We start from the raw sequence: 21816 nt of genomic DNA, 5'->3' as shown, positions 1-21816 counted from the left end.
TGGCTTGGCATCCAGTGCCATGACGTTTGGCCAATGACGTTATTGAGGATCTCGTTTGATGCGCTTTGTAGATCTTGAGCGTCTTGAGCATTCTTAGCAGATTTTGCTCATTTTCAGGAAGCGGTAGTTTCTGCTGAAGTAGCCACGTTTCATCAGCGATTCGTTTGTTCGCGAGACCATTGATTTTTGTTCAGAATTGCAATAGCTTCATACCACCTAGCTAGGGATTAGTGGGCACGTTGTACGGTTTGTTTTTCTCAGTATCAGTGGTTTGATGGAGAACAATGGCCTTCTGCATTTAGTATTTATTCGCTGTAGGAAGTTTGGCTAGCATGTCAATGAACTCGTCGGCCTTCTTATTCTTGAATGGGTCGCGAATTACAAAGGATATACGACCTTTGAGTGCGACAACGGTTTATGATCGATTTTTGGAATAGGCGAACGCTTATTGACGATGGAACGTAACGACGATGGTAAGAGGTTTGAACCTGGTCATTGGTAGCACATTGTTCGAGTATAGAGCTTGGTAAAAGATCAGTAGGATTTCAACCGATCGGTAACATACATTTAATCAGATCGACAACATCACGATCAGCGATAGATTTAGTAGTTATCCTCTGGATGTGCAAAACAGGAGAGGCGCTGACATCGGTTCGAGCGGAGCACCAGTTGATGATCGTCTGCCATTGCTGAGAATATTGATGTGGGTCCTAACGTACGGCTCGGTTGTATGGTGGCAGACTTTAAGCAAAAAGTACAATAGAACGAAGCTTAATAGGATTCAAAAAACCGCTGGACAGCGAAGCCCAACGGACGCAGTAACATCCTGGATGAAGTACCTCGGGAAATCTGGGCTTTCCCCACGGATTATGTCACACGCAAGCTGAACTTCACCAGAAACTTTGCTGTGAACTTTCCGACTAGCACAGAGTGGGACACCGGTGGCGTGTGGTAAGGTTATGATACAGTATTCTTCAAAGAGGGTGGAGTCGCCGCGTGCATCCGAGTCGTATGGTCTCCCAGGTTTTGTAAATGTATTCCAAGCGGAAATACTGGAGATATTAAAAGTCAATCGATGGCTGGAGCATGATCGGAGCCCCAAGCGTAACATAGCCACTCTGATCGACACCCAAGCGGCCATTAATGCCTGGTACTCAGCGACGATATCCTCCATTCTGATGGGGCAGTGCAGAAAATGGCTCAACAGTCTGGAAGGCACGCTTAAAGTTACTATGATTTACCGGTCATAGAAACATAGAGAAGAATGAGCGGCTGACGGATTGGTCAGGCGGGGCGCTGTTCTTGGTAGTCCTTCGTCGGGTACAGTCATTGTCTCGCTGACGTCTGCCAAGGGCGGAATCTATTCGCACTTTTTTGCAGCCGCGGGCCTCAGATGCCAAGTAAAGAAGGATTTGGCCCGCTTATAACCCGATTAGGAGAGTTCCTGCGCCAGACGCGTTCAAATGCAACCGAGATTACGGCAGTCTGCACTGGGCACTGGCTCAGACTCGGCCCTACAATCCACATTGCCGTAGCTGCATGGAGGGGGGGGGGTGACCTCAGGCACTTCCTCTGCGATTGGTCAGCTCTAGCTAGAGTCAGGCTTCGGAGACTGGGTAAATCATTCTTTGGGGACCCCACAGAGATTTATAGTTCCAGGGTGGGAGAGCTGCTGTGAATGCTATGGGTTGGGTCTGAGGATCTGAGTCGACTGGGCTCTGCCTTCCTGCTCTTATAACAGCAGTTATGGGCTTAGGAGTTTGTGGCATCAAAAACACGCATCACAGCATTGATTGTGCTCCTCGGAGAGGCCACTGATACCTACCTACCCTGGTGTGTTGCCATCAAAAGTGCTCTACTCTTCGGTGCAAATGAGTTTGCTAGTCTATGTAACGCAGTCTCAAATTAAATTTGAATAAAACTGAATTTTTTGATTACCGATCCCCATGCAACTGTCAATGACAGTGACCTGGTGAAAGCTGCGCGATTTAAATATCTCGGGTCAATGCTATCAGCCAATGGAAAACTGTGTTATGAAATTGCTCTACTCATTACCGCACGTCTCATCTAAAACTTACCGCAATGTCATCCGCCCTGTCGCCCTCGATGGTTCTGTGTGTTGGCCGACTATAAAAGACAATGAACGGCGTCTCGCGGTAATTAAAACAAAGATGTTGCGTTGGACTAGTGGCGTCTTCGATGGTATGGTCACATTCGCACTAACGAGAATTCACGACGGTACGCCGGAAAGGAAGGCCGAAATAACGGTTTGTTGATACGCTGTATGGTGATTTGAAGGTTTCACGACTTCATCTTTTTGATCAATGTATCAAGGCAGTTTGACGAGTGCTCGATGAATTTTTTCCATTTTGCAGTACTGAATGCATTTTTAAAATCGAGGGTTATTACTGCGCAGCATTTGCCTCCTTGTATTGCAGCCTGAGCCCGACTGTCTGTCTGTCACACGCACTTTTCTCAGAAACGGCTATACCGATTGACACGAAATTTAGTGAAACGGAGGAACTGTGAACGCCCACTCATGTGTTAATTTACATATTTCTACGGTGACTTTAAGGGGTGATGTAAATTTTTTTCCACCGAAGATAAATATATGGTGTACCAAATGAAAGATCTCGATTAGTATTCTTAGAATATAGTCTTAGTTTTGACATTTGCTGGAAAAGCGGGAAGGGAAAAGGTCCAAAATGATGCTTTTTTCAACGGACCCATCCTCAAAAACTACCCATCCGAAATAAAATGCGCTCCAACTTCCCAGGATTTTTCGAGACGTGCACACTTCTTCTCTACTCTTCTGCGCCAAGTGTTCTTGGGACTAACCACTCGTTGGCAATCTTGGGAGGGTGGATTGTACTACATGGCATAGCCAGCAATGCAATTGCCGCCCCCCTGAATGTGTAACTTATCCACTGCCGCTACGTTTTCAGTTTTTAGACAAGGCAGCGATAGTGGATCGAGCGCTGACAACTCGTCGGGCAAAATCCACGTGGTTGTCATCAAGAACCATTTGGCCATATTAATAAATATGGACATGACAATTTAAAAGATGTTTAATCTAACAGGAACTTTGGCAGCTAACTTTATCTAAGGTTAAAACTATGGAACTTAACCTACAAAATGTTCACTGTTGTTGTTTAGAGATGAATGGGTACCTGGAGGAAGGCTAACGAAAACCTTCATCCGATATTGTTGGTAGTTCTAAAATAAGGTCGAGGAGAGACGGGAGGGTAAGGATAACGATGGGTAAGGGATTAGAGAGGGAAGGAATTTGATTACATACTCGGCCAGAATGCTCTGGATGGGACGTGTTTGGGAGGTTTCGTAGAGGATCTTGTTGAATATATACTTCGTAATATCATCATTGATATAATGATGGAGGATCTGCCTTTCCTTAAGCCACTGCTGTTCCTTGAGGCGTAGCTTCTCCATCTGATAAGGAGAGGAGAGGATGGAGCCGAAAATTATGACAGGTCGGATCAACTGCTTGTAACAGAATATCTAGACTTTTGTTGGAATGCTAGCCATTCGGACATGGAGGTGAATTGAGGACCGTAGTAAACTGACTGGCGGCGAATGTAATACGCACGAGCTTCGGAACGGCCAACTGGCCAAATGAATTTGGAAGGAGAGAGAAACAGAGCCCTACTGAAGAGAAACGATCTGACTGGTCCCCGCACCTTTCCTAGCAGCATTAAAGGACAGAAGCATGAAGGATGTCTATCAATCTGTCTTTCTTGGTAGCATTCTTTCTGCCAACAGGAAATTCATCTCCCGACGCATTGTTTGAAATTGTATGGTGGGAAAAAATCCTTGCACTTGTTCGACCTTCTCCAGTACTTGCGCGAGAAAAAATTCGCGTATTAACTCTGGTGTTAGTGTCCTGTATGTACTGCAGTGCACTGATGTTCGACCACGTGTTTGCGAGCACGTGAGAATATGTATCATAACAATTCACATTGCACAGTTGTCACATGGGATGGGAAAGCATACACTAGAGAACCATCTAGGTGGCACCAACATACCAGCACAGAGGACATGAACTACAAAGGATTACGGGCCAGTTAGCTATTTGTCCTTACCTCCTGAATACGCAATGACATTCCATGCCCACCAGATACTTGATTTGCTCCTTCTGTGTTTAGTCTTGTTGGGTGGCGCCAAAGTTGATATCGCCAGACACATTAAGAGCACTGATCTAGTGATACCTCAACCCCAACAACAAGTTAAGGTTTTCTCGCGCCAATGTTCTCTCTGTACTTTAATTTGGGAATAACATATGGAAAGTGACCACCGCTGTTGCTCAAAAGCTCCAACCCTTCGTTAACACCTGGCTCAGCTCTGTTATCCGTGCACTCGAGCCTGAGAAAATCTCGAACACTGAGCTGAGTCGGCTTATATGCCAGTTACCGGTGGATGTGTTGATGCAGGAATGCACTACTGGCTATGATATGTAATAAAACCCACTTTCCTAGGGTGCCCAACGGGTGGGTCGGTTTAGCATTCCATGACGTAGAACAGTACAAATCTGTAGGCTTCCTGGTAAGACCAGAAAAGAGGGAACGCGCATTACGTTGAACCAGAAACGATGGCGTAACAGGGGAAGTCTTTCAGTTGGTGTTCGACACTTTAGAAAGAGCGAATGCTCGAAAGCTTTGAGTACGTCAACCTCCACAGCGTTTTGTCTATGAGGGATTGAGGGTGCAGGGTTACTTTGTTTGACGCATTCCATCCTGGGTTCGTAAGCGCAGTTTGGTTTATTCGTTGGGCTATGGGATCTCACGGTATTTTCTTTGATTGTGCCGCCAAGAATTAAGTTCGAGCGTCAAGTGCGGTAGGTGGACAGTTCCGGCATTCTAACTGAGGTACTTCGTAGTTATATCTATGAAAAAGACTTGCCTGGAGGTGCAGGCAACTCCGATGAAGTCTCTACTTCTTGTGAGGATGCAAAGAGGAGGTTGACCACAATTAGAAAAACCGTTTATTTGGTATCACTTGTTGCTTTTGACGGCTGTGTGAAGCCGAGGTGCTGGTTGAGCCTCCGAAAACTCATTGCTTTACGAAGGTCCTTCGGAAAGGTCCCATTGAAATCCATATTTCCTTTGTAGGGATGGCCGATATACCAATGTACCCTTCACAATCTTGATGTTGATTGATGTTTCGCTTACTTTAAGCTTTGCTAGGAAGGATATTTATGTCCTCCTCCCGGCATTTTTTTGGTGAGGTGTATAGGGTTACAACCCCAAAATGGGGATGTGCACCGACCACAAATCATGAACTTCTGACGGATTCCAGAAAGTAGTCACAGCACGCTGATAGTCAGGTTATTCTACAGAACCATTGAAACTTACTAACTGGTGAATATGTAGTTCCGTGGGAAGAAGATCTCAAAGGAGTACCACAAGACTTCAGTCCCGAAGAAAGAGGCAATTGCAGAAGTTACGTTACTTAGAGATGGCCTTAGCGAAATTTTTAATGTCTTCATCTGAGTTACCCCCCTGGTCACACGTTACCAGTACCAAAAGTATAGAAACATCATATCCATTGCCCCAGGTTCCAACTCAACTTCTTCAGCCTTGGCCGGATCCAGTCAGAAGTCAGCCAGCAAACGCCAAATAACCGCTAATTAGCTACTAAACCAACGGACATGTTTATTACTTTTCATCTCCGACTAGCCTGAGAGAACGAAAAAATCCACCTTTTAGTTAATTAACTTCAATATTTCATCGACAACACAATTATTTTAATTAAAATTGACAACGAAATTAATTAAGCAAAAGGAGAATAAAAGACGATTCTCATGAAACCCGTCATCTTCAACGTCGTCTTCGTTGTCGCGTCATTATTGTCGTTGCTGTTGCCATTGTTGTTGCAATTGTTGTTGCTGTTGTTGGCGATGCTGATGGGGCTGATGATGTGCCGAATCCTCCCTCCCACCCTCCCTTTGCCCGCTCCAAGCTAGACGACTTCAAATTCACATAAATAAGATCGCACGTAGGTGTATCCATCTCAAGTTGCTTGGCATCTAAAGATACCAGACCGCCGTAATTAAGGGGGCATATGCTCGCATATGACTGAAAACATGAGCTAATTGGTTTAATGATATGAGTTGTTATTTCTTTTCTTTTCTGCTCTTAATTTTTCTCCATTTCATTTTATTTTTTTTTCCCCGAAACGTTATTGGGGACTTTGATATCTGCAAAGGTGATCTGGCCCCGAATACGCGGAGGGAAAGCCCACGAAAATCCTATTTTCGGTCGTCTGCCACGGATAAATTCTCATTGAAATGTCGATGGGAAATCAAATATGGATAATTATTACCTTAATATTTCGGACCATGAACTTCATATAAAGTTTCAGAAGAATCCTGAGTTGGATGCGTCTATTGAGATATTCTGGGGGAAGTTTTAGAAATTTCTCCTAGTGATAGGAATTCAGGCGGACGAACCAATTAAGGGATGTAATCTAATCCTGAAAGTCATCACATCGAGTGATATTTGAAAAACGAAAAAAAAAATTTTGAAATTAAAGGAATCGAAAATGAAATTTGCGTGGAACTGCATGAGGTGAAGTCGCCCACTCTGCACAAGAGGGTGAAGTACAGACAAAAGCAATCTGGCATAATTATCCCAAGTATATGCGGCTTCAGGCAAGTAGTTGGGGCGTAGAACACGTCAATATCGAGAAGTCCCACACTTTTACTATTTACAGTCTGTCAAGTAAGAGCATGATCGACTTCACCGACAGGTAATGGAAAATTTCGCTCTAATTCCTTCGCAAGCCGATAGAGGGAAGCTTTGTCCTTGATGCATTGTCAACAAAGATTCAGTTCTCGTTGATCTTTTGAAAGAGAATCACGTTAAACGCAATGAGTGCTAAGTACGCGTCGCGTTACGAGACTGTGTTCCTTTGCATCCACCCGAAAGGTCCCAAAATGTCGCAATCAGCGGCTGCTAAATATATGAGAAAGTCGAAGGCATTTGTACAGAAGTGGATACAGCGATATAAAGTGACTAAAAATGTCGATGATTTACCAGAACATGGCTCGATAGGAAAAGTGAACAAAAAAGATGAAAAAAGAATAGTGAATCTGTTTTCGCGGAATCCTGCTTTAACACTGCGGCAGGGACAAGCAAAATTAATGGCAAAAGCTTTAGATATATCCTACGAAACTATCCGAACCCATCTTTGTACTCATGATCTGAAATGGCGCAACACAATGACGAAGCCTCTGTTGACTGAAAAACATGTGTCAAAGCGACTCGCTTGGGTGCATGAGAATATTGATAAGAGATTTTGAAAATGTCATTTTTACTGATGCATGTTCTATATGGGCACGTTCTGTCTTCACGCGACCGTGGACAACTTCCACCAATAGGCTTGTTCAGCGGACCGTAAAACATGGAATAAAGGTGCATCTTTGGGGCTGCTTCTCAAAGCAGGGATTCGGCACTTTGCACCTCTTTACTGGCAACCTAAATGCCGAGAAAATGATAAAAATCTACAAAAAGGCTTTACTGCCATCTGCCAAACGATGGTTCATCACAAGAAATGAAGATTGGATTCTGCATGAGGACAACGATCATAAACACCGCAGCAAGGTCTGTACTCAGTGGAAGACTCAATCTGGCATCGTTACATTGGATTGGCCGTCGCAGTCGCCCGATGCAAACCCTATTGAAAATGTGTGGGCATATATTAAACAGAAGCTTCGTGGAAGACGCACATACACTTTCAAGCAGGTAGGGTAGGTAGGTATCAGTGGCCGCTTCGAGGAGCCCAATTAGCGCTTTAGTGCGCCGTTTTGATGCCACAAACTCCTAAGACCGTGACTGGTGTTATAGGAACAGGGAAGCAGAGTCCAGCCGGCTCGGATCTTCAGAGCCAGCCCGTAGCAATCACGGAGGAAAGCAGCTCTCCGACCCTGCAGGTAGAAATTTCGCTGAGGTCCCCAAAGAATGGTTTACCCAGTGTCCGCAGCCTGACTCGAGCCAGAGCTGGGCAATCGCAGAGAAGAAGCAGTTGTCTTACGAAATTCGTCGGATCTGGAGATCCTTGCCACTAGAATACGCCGTCAAATTAGTAGAAAGCATACCTCGGAGATGCCAGGCAATTATCGACGCCGGTGGTGACTGGACACATTATTGACCGAATTGCATCATTGTTTGTAATGTGTACAATGAATATATGAATATGAAAGTTTCATCAAATAAATTTTTTTATAAATTAACACGGCCACGCTCTTACTTGACAGACTGTATATCTGGACAGTCCTAAAAACTTTTTGTAAGGGTTGGTTTTCGGGGATTAAAGCTGGCCGGAAAACTGAATCGGTTGAATAATCTACAAAGATTTGAAATATTCATGGAATTAATCCATTATCCATTAACCATTCCAGTGCCAAATCACCCACTTTTTGATCACTCTCAAGATCATCCCTTAATATGGGATTGGTTAATAGAATCTAATCGAAGAAGGACATTCCAGGAATTTCCGAAATTAACAAACGGAAAATACTTTGATACGAGGACGACCCTTATAAGCTTTCAACGGTTTGGATAAGGCATGTGAGTGCTACTTAGGTATATCGAAAGGAATCATTTATTGGGTTATCTAATGATGGTCTTTCCAAAGTGGCAAATAACATATTATGATCTTATAGCCTTTGTCCTCCTCAGCCCCCCTAACTGCTCGGTTTCGTAAAAATTAACCATTTTCATCTTTATTAATTGTTGCTTACTAGTAATTACTTACACTCTAGGAAGAAGGAAAAAGGAAGAAGGAATAGGGAAGAAGGGAGGAATCATATCGGGGGACACAATAAGATAGTAATGATGCTAGAGGCTGGCAAATTCCTCTTGAGATCGACTAGAGTGTCCCATTTCGATCAATTGATATGCAAAAACAAAAGCAGAACACATTATGGTCATGACGGGTTGAAATCCCGATGTTGCCTCAGCACAAACCTTCAGGTAAAATTAAACCTCATTCAATCGCTCAATCTAAACCAGTAACTCTCAAAGTGAATCACTTTCATATTGGCATCTGATTCCCGCTCTAAAGGGAATCCAATCTCGGGATAGATTTGCAAGTTTACGAAGGAGATGACAAACGTTCTTCTTGGATTCCTTAACGTAACCTGCGCAACGTCATCTTAGCTGATGTAAGGTCGCTGCTGGCAAGTGTCGAATTATTGATAACATTTCGGTAAGCCTCACCTCTCTAAATGGGTGCCCATATTGCACATTACCGGATGCAGGCAGGCGATTGATCGTGGTTGGGAGGAATGACATGCCGCATACTACAAGACAACAGTGCATAGTTGTTGTTCTCCCTGGGCCGGAATGGACTTTTAAGTTTAAGGCCGTGTGCAGGGAATGAGCATTAGCGGGACCGGGACCGGCTGATAGAATGGACCATAGATCAGCTGGACGGAGAGATCGGTTCCGTCTTTGATAGAGTGCGAGTGAAAAGCGATTCGTACCTGGGTGGATAGGAGATTGGAGGATAAATGGAGTTTTGTTACGGTCATACAAAATGGACGCGGTTAACTTTTGGGAAATTGAAGTGCCTTACGTTCTAATAGAATCGAAACGAAAAAGTCCATAAGATTAAGAATTGAAAAAAATTCAAATTGTTGAGAGTATTATTAGCTCGCCGGAATTGTCGTGGAAATGCATGCGTTTTACGCCCGGGAAAGATTGGAAATTTTCATGTGTGTGGAAGCAGGAATTTCGCAGAAAGCTAGAGGAAGCCAAAGGATCCGGATCCATTGAGTGTAAGCAGAAAGGAAGTTCTTAGCTTGACGATTGGCAATTGTGGAGTTTTCCTGGGAATTCCGAGTCAGTTTGGAAATTAGAGACTATCTAAATCGGCTCATGTGAATAGTAGTGAATCATACTGCGAGGGCCCTTGAAGAGTTGACGCTCCATTCTGTGTGTCATCGCTGACACAGAAGCCCTTTATCGGTAATTTTTTTACTTGTCAGTCGAAGCAAGTGTGACATTTGGGGAGGGTCCCAAATAGAAAGGGTCGTTTTATGAAATTTTGTGTGAGGATGTAGTGCTAGTGTGGACTTGGTATTTCTTAGTCATTCATCGGAAAATCGAGGGTATATGTCGTACGGGCTAAGCAATGCAATGCATTTTGCAATACGCCCACCACATTTTGTTTTCATGAGTTCGTTTTGAGCGTTTAAATTCCACTCAGCGTGAAAGGAAATGTAATGAAACGAGTTTACATTTTACTCAAATATTTCGACTCATTTCAATCCTCAAGTTTCGAGCGGTGTTATATTGTTAAGGTTATCGTGCTATATTTTGGCTTAGTTTATAATGTTATTAGATCTCTGCAAGCCAACCCTAAGCTCTGAATTTTTACTAAATCTCTCTTTAATTTGAGGACTTCTTCCCTCTTCCTCCATAACCCTGCAAAAGCCTTCTTGAAAGGGGCATCCTGCAATAGAATGACTTGAGGATGTACAGGCATCTGAGGTAAAGGAAACATCGATCGAGGATATTATCCGTCGTGGATACTCGTTTTCAATCGCGGAACTCGGATCCGGAGTTTCATGGTGGTACGCACTCGGTGAAGCCATTTTCTTCATTTTGAATTGGTATTTCGATAAGCCGCGCCCCGTTTGCTTATTTTTCAGGATCCAATGAGCACCGGAAATGACACGTAAATTTTGGTATAATGTTACGTGAGGGTCGAATTGTTCAAAGGGCCCCCCCTCTTCCACATTCCCCACCCTGGATAGCACAGAGGCATGCAGGCACGGAGCACTTCGATGGAGCTTTAGTATTACCGAGGGAACCTTCACGGTTACTTCCGCAATCTTTTTAGGTTCTTGGGATAGCTCTCCCCTCTTGCTCGTCTCCGATCACTCAGGATGACCTTTCTGACCACCGCATTCTAATTTAGTCACTACAAGGTCTTTCAGTTAAGCCTACCTAAAAACTGATGATATCTTCAATACCAGTGCAGAGTTTTATGAATAAACGGTATGTGTGCATGCGGACATAATGAGTCAAACTTGGTTCCCAGTATAGGACATGCCACCTAGAAGACGAATACCTCAAGAGGAGAAATGCCTGGTTGGTCACCTTTAATGCTTAGTTGATGTCTACCAGCTGATCCATAGACAGCTTACTTCTGGAAGAGCAGCAAGATTAGCAACTGTGCAGTAAAAGTATGTACAATGGGCCTAGGTCTCATCGCTTGCGTCTAGGTTCAACAAAGCTCCTTTTCCGACGGTTCTATGTCGTGCCGGAAGTAGTCAGTTGTGTGCTCACTTAGGAGACTCGAAATGAAGTTCAAGGTACAGATACTGTAACAGCCAATTATACGCAATTTTGGTTTTTTTAATTCTAGTTTGGCAATTTTGATCTGAAACGCTTTGGAATGTCTGGTCCTATTGTCAGAAATATCGATAAAGTCGTGAAAATCGTCGAATCTAAACATCATGTAAATAGTGTTTCGGTTGCTCAAGGACTAAACATTTGGATGAGGCTGTATTCAGAAAAAAGTTCAACGTATGGGCCACGCAAAGTTCATTTCATAAGCTCTCCTGGATCGAATTTCGATGTGCGAATTACTGTTCAAATGCAACAAAGTCGGCCCATTTCTGCAGCGAATGGTGACTGGGCTAATTGGATCAAGACTCACCATAACATCAAATGACAATGATGGTAATGGCCATGCCAGGATTGACAGTCAGGAAGGCTTTGCTGTGTATTTGGTGCGGTTGACAGGGAATCTTTTATTAGATGGGAACTGACACCAAGCGGCTTCACCTGCTCCTATTCATGACACAACAAATAGGCAGATAAGTTGTCTGATGATTGACTGGCATTTCCCGTACGACTTCTGAGAAGTTCACATGTCGATATCGAAGGAGCGAGAAGGAGCACTGTGCTCTACAAGGTTGGAAAAAAAACTAGGATAACAAACAGTGAGAATTGACCGTGCTGGTCCACTAGCACTTAAGTGCAGCTTCACTCAAAAGTTCCGTCAAAATGTTTGGTCAACACGCTCTTCCATGTCTGTATCCTTTCCAGGCTAGTCAGGCTCGGGAATAAGGGGTTGCTTTAGACACGTTATGTACAAACTTCACTAAAAAGTTCAAAACTTAAATTAAATCTGGTGAATGTCATGGAATGGTTCTAAGCAAGGCAATGTAAAACTGAGAATAACGCAACAGTAAAGGCTCGACCATGTACTTACTCACTTAAGAAGTAAATAGTTAGTTCCCGAGATACAGTATCCGCAAGCCGTAAAATTCTCTTTGCTGAAAATGGAACAAATATTCTTTCTTTTTCTTATGATATAGTTGCAAAGATGGATCCCTACCCGGTTTGCTTATTACACATCCTTTCCTTTCGGTAAGAACCAACTAAGGATTTTTCAGTTGCTATTTTCTGATTTTAGCGGTTGGTTCAACCTTCGATTACTTGGATGTAGCCTTCGATGGCAAGCTATAGTCTACTGGCGAGTAGTAATAGGCTAAGAAAATTGGCGAAAAGTTACCAAGCAGGCCTGTCAGTAAATATTTGCCTCTTAACAGAAACGACCGCCCATATGCACTTACATTTAACTATGCTCGCTATTTTGGAAGAATGAGTAGTAATCTTATCATTTTTCAACTCTTGTACCATTAAGTCATGCGTATTTTCACTAATAGCTGCTCAAAAATACAATGGGGTGGAATAGGAATTTCAAAAAACCAATGAAAATTTGTTTGCTCGGACTATAGGGTCGACAACTAATGGTTCGTTGTGTGCGAATGATTGAACTACTCAATGGAAAATCGAGTTAACGCTTCAATATAATCAAAGGAACTATCGTCAACGAAAAATCACCCCAGTCGGCTCATCCCTACATCGAATTGTACAATGTGGGGAGGCCCATCGAGTAATTCAAGTCCCACTTCCAAAGTTGCGGCTCTGAAATTTCAACATTGTCTTAGCAGAAATATTACCACACGTGGTCTGCACACTGTAAGATCAAAGTCCCAACCTCAAAGTTACTATCGAGGAAGACACCGCTGTAGTGGAGTCTTGGGATCTCTCCTAATCATATAGGAAACCCTATAGCCCCGCCATGCATGCACCAGATCACCATCTAACGCTTCCACCAGCAACATACTCAATCCACATTTAAGGTATGTATAACCCTTTCCTAAATGGTAGTCTCCCCCCTCTTCTGCAATGATTTTAACGTCATTAACACCATTCTTCTGAAATCTTTTCCCCAGCACTCACCTTATGAAGAAAGCAGACTTCGCACCAAATCCTCGTTAAAACAAAAGAGAATTTCGGCTGCACTAAAAAGTTGCAAGCAGAGAATAAAACTAGGTTTCGCATCTATACTCGATAAACGGTCAAAACCAATAGCCCAATTATTAGCAGGTTTGAGCGCATTAACACTCCAAAGAGATATTGGACTACCTGAACCGTGAGGGTATTCAGAATGTTAACCATCAGAAGACAAGCCGAAGTTCACTACCTGTGGCTCTAACGAGCAATCGGTAGATTATAGTAATTGCTCGAGTTTCGTCGAATTCGTGCCAACATAAAGCTTACAAAGGCGCTCTCGTACCTGGTAGTACAATTAGTGGAACTACAACCTCAACCCTATCCACTTTAAATCCATTGAAGTCGCATTCATATCCATTGAAACAGTTTGCGATCATCTGCTGTACCAAATAAATTCCAATTTGGCCGCTAAACACCTTTCATGGCTTAACTAGAACCCCAATCATAATATAACGGGTGTATCATGAATTTTGGCACTAACTTCAGGCGTTTATTTGATTGCATAAACACAAATGTAAACCAATGCACTTGTCACACTTAACTGTACTCCTACTGAACTGTCAAACTCAAATTGTGCAGTTAGATCCATTCAAAATGTCGTACAAGCTCGATTTACGGAAATCTGTCGCCAACATGTTTGGCGGACTAAGTTCTAGTGAAATTCTTGAAATGTTCAAAGACAAGCCAATCTCTCGCAGAACTATTTTCCGTGTTCTGAAGGATTGTCGCGATGGTAAAGAGCCCGAAAACAAAAAGCAATGCGGTGGTCCATACAAATTAGGTGCCAGAACAGTCATAAGTCTGCTATCCAGTGCGAAAAACAAGGTCGGTCAATCAACATGCAAATTGGGACGAAAATTTGGTGTTTCGAAAGATACAGTCCATCGTATTTTGAAGAAAAACAACGTAATTTATCGTAAACGTCGACGAGCACCAAAATATACACAACAACAACTCGAAAAAATACCAAAATGCTGCCGTGCACTTCGTGACAAACACTTTGCGAATGGAAAATCCATAATTTTGGATGATGAATCGTACTTCACATTCTCGCATCATGAATTGAGTGGCAACGACGGCTTTTATACTGACAACATTGAAGCAACACCAGATGATGTTAAATATGCCGGCAAATCAAAATTTGAACCAAAGGTGTTGGTGTGGGCAGCCATTTCATCGAAGGGTGTTTCAGAGCCTTTGATTCGATCAAACAAATCAGAAGCGATCAATGCTGACATTTATATCGGCCAATGCTTGCCGAAATTGAAGCAATTCATCGAAAAACATCATGGTCGTGACGAAATAATGTTTTGGCCGGACCTTGCAAGCTGTCATTACGCAAAAAAAACATTGAATTTGCTGACTGAGCAAAATATACCATTTGTGCCGAAAAAGGACAATCCCCCAAACGTACCTCAGGCACGTCCAATCGAAAATTTTTAGGCAGTTCTCAAGCGTATGGTCTACGTCGGTGGCTGGGAGGCTCGAAACGAGCAACATTTGATTTATCGAATCAAGAGAAAGTTGAAGGAAATCAATCCATCGGTCCGCCAAAACCTGATTCGGAACATTCGCTCCACACTACGAAAAATCGAGGACCATGGTCCATTAAGTGTACTGTAAATGTATTTTTCGACGAATCATGAACAGAATAAAGTACGATTAAAAGGATTTTTCAAATCGATTGTTTGTTTTCGAATGACATGCTTTTGAAGTTAGTGCCAAAATATATGATGACCATCAACGTCACTGCTGGGTCAGCTCTCCTACCTCTACCCAAACTATGTCTCATTTCACTCCTGCCCAACTAACTCTTACAGGAGCAGACTCTCGTGACAATTCCACTCCCTAAAAACAGGAATATTTAACCTTGATCTCTCCATTAGAGATAGAGTCCGCATTTTGTATTTAGAATTTACTAACTCTCGCCTAGCGAGCATTCAAATAAATACAAACGCTTTCCGCAAATTTGGCATACTTAACCAGCTCTTGGGAAATCTTTCTCCTCGGTTTGACCTAAAATTTCTCCCCACCGAAAAAACGAAAGTGCTTGCTGATCACTTTGACCAGACAGACCTGCCCCGCGTGAAGGCACTTCCGCAGAGACAGAAGCAGACGCGTCCATCTCCTAATTTGAAACCACATTCCGAAATTAAGATAACTCTAAGCACATAACATAACTCCTCCTTCCCCGTCTATCAAGCTCTAAAATTCTGCACTAAAGGCATGGATCACTCCATTCCGCTGGTTATTAGAGCCATGAATGTTGATTACTTTCAGGAAAACTTCCTCGTTTTCAAACAGTTCCCTCCTTAGTGACAACCGCATTTTCACCCAAGCAGGAAGGGTGGTGCTCTTCAATGCTTAATACTCCCCAACACAATATCCTCTACGGCAGCAACTAATTTTCTCCAGCCTTCTTTCTTCCGCTGCCTCTTCGTTCTATATATCTGTCCTTTTATCGAACTCCTCCTTGACTCCTTTTTTATGGCTTTCTATCTCGCTAGTAGATTTCAGAATTTTCCGTTTCAAATTCGGAATTTTCCATTTCAAATTCAGAAATTTTTCACTTTTCATTGTACAACTGGATCCCACGTACTCGAGGAGGGCGATCAGACCCGAGTCTGCAACGAAATCATCTGAAGTGGCTCTGCCACGAAGCCTCACCGGAGGTTATCTGGTACCATGGGAACCGGGACGGCCCTCTGAGAGCATATGCTCCAGGAGAAATCCTGGAGGATGTGCTCTCGGCCCGGTTATTTGCGGTTGGCCCCCTAGTGGGAGTTTCATGGTGGTTGTGGTTATGCCTACATTGTGGACAGAGCTCCTCGGAGCTCACGCGTGGAGTTGCGTTTTACAACTCGGGCGCCGTACCCCTTAGTTGCGGCAGAGGTGTTAGATAGGCCTCGCATCCACTGGTATGAATGCTGAGCCTGCACTCAGTATAAACCAGGACCGCTATGCTTGCATGGCGGGGCTCTGATTGTAGTCCCAAAATCAATCCGTGTCCGAAGAGGACTGTGGGATTAAGCCTTCACGGCAGGTACTCACGTTAAACCCCCCAGGACTTTCGTGTACAACTGGATAAGGATACAACTTATGCAGTGAGAGAAGTCTTAGCTGTCTATCGATTTCCTACTATTGTTTGATTTCTGCAAAAAAAAATAATCTCCTCAATCTTTGCTGTTTTTCATGACTTTTAGATATAAAATCATGTACTTATGACTGCAATTAATTTCGTCATTTCTTCTAGAGCCTCATCAATCGAGAGGTATTACCAATTATTAAGAAGTTTAAATTTTAAGGTTGCTAATTACTTTCGAACAATTACCCGAAGTACGGGACAAATCAGCAGCCGCCTGAACTGATTTAATTACTTTATTTTCTACTACCTTTTTGTACCTACAATACTCCAAAAAGACGCTTCAGGGACTAGCCCTTAAAACTTGCCAAGAAGAAGAAAACCTAAAGGTGGTGCCTCTATGGTCCCAGACAAGAGTGAATCAACTAAGGAGAAGACAACAGAAATCATATGGTCCAGGCTAAGACGATTTTCAGCTTAATATTGTAAGGGGCAGAAGTGATAAGAACCTAATTCAAACGCTTGAATTGGCCAGCACACCGATATGGGAAAGCACATCGATTCTCACGCCCATATTGACACCCTTGTGAAGTTGCTGAAGTCATGCTGATGGAGCTGTATTGTTACTTTCGTCACTTTTTTGATTGTAAGGTTCACCGCTGTTGGTCCCTAGAATTCCAAAATTAATTAAACGTTCCCCTCTGTTCTACCCTATGCGATAAGACTCATTACGGTCAGCATCTCTCATTAAATAAATAACGAGATTACACAAATATGACCCTTCCATGTTTTTAGTAGTGGTCCAGGGTGTAGTAAACATGATATTGCCCAGATTAATAACGAAGTCATTTAAACTTGACCCCTAGCATACGATTCGAACCATTTTCTGTTATTGGGGCTCAAAAATTTAATTTGTCTCCAACAGTATTTTGGTCGACAAAGCCCCAACTAACAACTCAGAACCTTTAAACCAAACCCAGAATTGCATCTCCATTAAGGCCGCAAACCTAGACAATAAGATAAATCAATAAATTTAAATCACGCTAACCAGGTAGGCGGAAATATCCGTTAATTAGAGAAAATATTCAACTACTGAATTGACTATGAAGTCAAGTTTTTTTTGGAAGAGTTGCAAGAGGGGCTTTTACCGGCCATGAAAAGCATTACTCGAAACTCGAAAACGGTGGTCAGCTAGCTCCGTAGTAGCTCCCATCATCCATGGCCGCGGATATGCTGGAATGGACTGGTAAGATCCACGGAAAAAATATTTGGTCATTAAAATGTTTGAGTAATTGAATGAATAAGCAATAATTTGTTGGCTAAGTGTTTTGTTGAGTATGCTTTTAACTACAATAAAATATGTCAATTTCAGCGTCAAGAACCCTCTTAGACGCACAACGCCTTCGCGTCTTCTAACCCGGCACCCCGCCCCGGATAGGCTTGTCTGTTGCCCCCGAAGACAAGAACCAGTTATGAAAACGATGATTTCTAAATTGAAAATGTCCAAGTATGGGGAGACGAGGCTTCAGTAGCTAATAATGTAGTGTTAATGAGGCTTTTTATTACAACAATATTTGGAGATAAGATAAGAGTTCCAATTTTTTCTGGGCGTTGGATGCGTATGTTGGATTTGAAATGTTTCAGAGATGAATGGGTTTGAATTTTGTGGGAGTTGGACTACTGGAGTGAAAATTATATATTGTAGGTCCAGTATGTCTTCCTTTAAGTGGCAAAATTACTTATTCCTTTCAAGGATGACTCTAGGAGCTAATGAACTTGTGGAATATCTCATTTCTCATCATTTGAATTAAATCATAATTTAAATCATTTGATATAAATCATGATTTAAATCGATGATTTATATCAAGTGGGGGGGGGGGGGTAGGACTTCCCATTTAAACGTGTCTAGATATGTTTTCACGGGCTGTGCAACATGTGGACGAGCATTTTCATGTCGCAAAATAGCTTTATCATGCCTTTGCTGGCATTGCGGCCGTTTTTTCTTGAGTTCGCGGTTCAAACGCATCGTTTGACGTCGGTAGAGTTTGCCCGTGATCGTTTCGTTCGGTTTTAGCAGCTCATAGTATACCAGACCCAGCTGGTCCCACCATATACACAGCATGATCTTCTCATCATGAATATTCGCTTTGGCCGTCGATGATGAGGCATGGTCGGGGTATCCCCACGTTGCGCGACGCTTGGGATTATCGTAATGGATCCACCTTTCATCGCCAGTAACTATTCGATGCAGAAAACCCTTCCTTTCTTGTCGTTGGAGCAGATGTTCGCACGGGAAAAAACGGCGTTCGACGTCTCTTGGCTTCAGTTCATACGGAACCCAATTTCCGACCTTTCGGATAATTCCCGTTACTTTTAAACGGTTGGCAATGGCTTGCTGAGTGACTCCTAGTGTTTTTTCAAGTTCTTCTTGCGTTTGCGATCGATCTTGGTCTAGCAATGCCTCTAATTCTTCATCTTCAAAAATTGTTGGCCGTCCGGCGCGCTCTACGTCTTCCAAGTCAAAATTGCCACTTTTAAACCATCCAAACCACCTCTGATACGTTCGTTCAGATAGAGCAAAGTCACCATAAACTTCCACCAAAATGCGATGACTTTCGGTTGCTTTTTTCTTCATATTGAAATAATCAAGTAGAACTCCCCGCAAAAACACATTATTTGGTACAAAATTGGCCATTTTCGTTGATGAAAAAAGTATTGTTGTTTACACTTCAATTAAATAATTTATACTGACGTTTGTGCCTATTGACAGTAGCTTTCCGATGAATGTTTGGAAATGGAATAAAAAACAAGCTACGCCATCTATTGTGAAAACCGACAGAACTTATTTGTAGGCCTAATAACAACAATTGATTTTTCGAAAATTCGCAAATTTATTGATAATTTGGTCGTCAATACTCAATGCAAATACCTCAGTAGCAAGTCCAATCTTCTGCATTGTCAATTATGGCCTGGCACCGTCGGGGCATACTTTCCACTAGTTTTTCTGCATATTCTACCGGAAAAGTCCTCCAAATTTTCCGAATTTGTCGAGAAAGTTGATCTAAATTACATGGCTTGCATCTGCGAAGCTGCATTTTCATCAGAGCCCACACATTTTCTATGGGATTTGCATCCGGTGACTGAGATGGCCAATCTAAAGTGACAACTCCGTTTTGCGCCTTCCACTCGCTACACGCTCGAATCCGATGTTTCGAATCGTTGTCCTCTTGAAGGATCCAGCTTTCATTTTTCTTGATATACCATTGCTTAGCAGATGGTAACAAAGCCTTTTGATATATTTTATTCATTTTTTCGGCATTTAAATTCTCGGCAAATAAGAACAAAGTACCGAAACCTTTGTTTGAGAAGCACCCCCAAACATGGACCTTGACGGGGTGTTTAACAGTCCATTGAAGCATCCTACTGGTGGAGGTTGTCCAGGTGTGTTTGATGCTCGAAAATGCCCAGAAAGAGGAATCATCAGAAAAAGTACTTTGCTCCAATCGCGGCCCAAGTTTTCCTTCGCCCATTCCACTCGTTTTTCAACGTGTTTTGCACTCAACATTGGTTTTTCCAAAGTACTGCGATATTTCAATTGATCGGCAAGCAAGTGGCTGCGAATCGTTCCGTAAGATATGTCAACACCTTTTGCTTTCAATTTCACAGCAGCTCCACGTAAAGTCAAAGTTGGATCTTTCGAGGACAATGCGAGAATCTTTTTTTTGAGACTTTGCTTGCACTTCCGCGATCAGGAAAATCATCAACATTACCGACCTTTTTATAGCGATTTATTCACTTGCTAACGAACTGCTTCGACTTTCCCATATATTTCACAGCAGCAATTCGCGTTAATTTGGGTCCTTTTTCTTGCAAACGTAGAAAAATTGCCTCAAAGCAAGAGGCGTAAACAGCACTCATTTCGAAAAACCACTCAATTGAAGACTAAATTTGACAGAGAGCTGACTTTTTACAAAAAGCATGAAGGACTGAGGTGCCCTCTATGTCATAGAAAAAGAAACAGGACGCTCTGATTTTTTATCTACGTGTAACAGTGACCACGCTCTTATGTAACAGAGTGTATCACGTGTTTAACTTTATAATTTCCGAACGACTCCGAAAAGTCACTTTGGCCATATATTCTACACTATATTTTGATAGTGGGTTGAGGAAAAATAAATGTCATATTTGTGATCGAAATTTGACGCTTTATTTAACATACTTAGAATTATCCGATTTAAATCAAATATGCGCCATTTTGTTCGCAAACTTGTTGCCATTTAGAAGGCAACTTCATCATCCCCCCTTATAAAACACCTCCTCCTTATTTGCAAAAAATTCAGACAGCCAGTTTTCGTAAGCCTCTTTTGAAGCAAACTTAGTAGCACCAAGAGCGTTTTGTATGGACCGGAAGAGATGGTAATCACTTGGTGCCAGGTCCGGACTATACGGTGGGTGCGATAGGACATCCCATCCGAGCTCCCGTACCTTCTGGCGGGTCATCAAAGATGTGTGAGGCCGAGCGTTGTCCTGGTGGAACACAACACCATCCCTATCGACAAATTCTGGCCGCTTCTGGTCAATTGCCTGCTTCAAGCGGTCGAGTTGCTCACAGTAGAGGACCGAATTGAGGGTCTGGCCATAGTTGAGCAGCTCATAGTGCATGATTCACTTCCAATCCCACCAAATACACAGCAAAACCTTCCTGGCTGTCAATCCAAGCTTCGCGATTGTTTGGGCCGTCTCGCGTGCTTCGACCACGATCTTTTTCGCTGGAGGTTGACGTACGTGATCCACTTTTCATAACCAGCCACCATCCGCTTCAAAAATGGGTCAAATTCTTTCCGTTTCAGAAATACATCGCAGGTGTTGATTGGGTCCAAGAAATTTTTTTTGCGTCAACTCGTGTGGCATCCAAACATCCAGCTTTTTTTGGAATCCAATCTTATGTAAATGGTTCCAAACGGTTTTATGGTCCTTACCCAGTTCCTGGCCAATCGAACGAATGCTCACATGTCGGTCTACTTGGATGATTTCGACGATTTTATCGGTTTGTATGACGATTGGCCTACCAGTACGAGGTGTATCTTCGACATCCACTATACCAGAACGAAATCGATCGAACCAACGCTGTGCTATGCGAATCATTATACTATTGGGCTCATAAACTTCAAAAAAATTTTCGGCCGCCTTCGTTGGATTTTTACCTCTCAGGTAGTAAAAACGTAAAATATGACGAATTTCTTGCTTGGTGGACTCCACTTTTGATGCGCTATAACTTGAGACTGAAATGTACCCTCAACATCATTCTCAAAGAGAGATATGTAGCACAGATTATCGTCTTCAAATCGCCGTATAGTATGACCCGATGCGATAAGTACAACACATATGTTTAAGTGTCGCCAT

General features: G+C 42.7%; 2 protein-coding genes across 2 annotated transcripts in view; one reads left to right on the top strand and one right to left on the bottom strand.

The window, feature by feature from the left end:
- Positions 1 to 21816, bottom strand: part of LOC119657302 (LIM/homeobox protein ttx-3) — a 340552-nt gene that overhangs the window by 232860 nt on the left and 85876 nt on the right. The gene's annotated exons all lie outside the window — the stretch shown is intronic.
- Positions 11324 to 11697, top strand: LOC119647356. Its single transcript, XM_038048277.1, has 2 exons — positions 11324 to 11335; positions 11389 to 11697. Exons 1-2 carry the CDS (start codon positions 11324 to 11326, stop codon positions 11695 to 11697), a joined length of 321 nt encoding a protein of 106 aa, XP_037904205.1.

Source organism: Hermetia illucens, chromosome 1 (assembly GCF_905115235.1).
Source record: "Hermetia illucens chromosome 1, iHerIll2.2.curated.20191125, whole genome shotgun sequence".
Classification (NCBI taxonomy): Eukaryota; Metazoa; Arthropoda; class Insecta; order Diptera; family Stratiomyidae; genus Hermetia; species Hermetia illucens.
The sequence above is the reverse complement of the archived record's forward strand: the minus strand, read 5'-3'. Positions and strand labels throughout refer to the sequence as shown.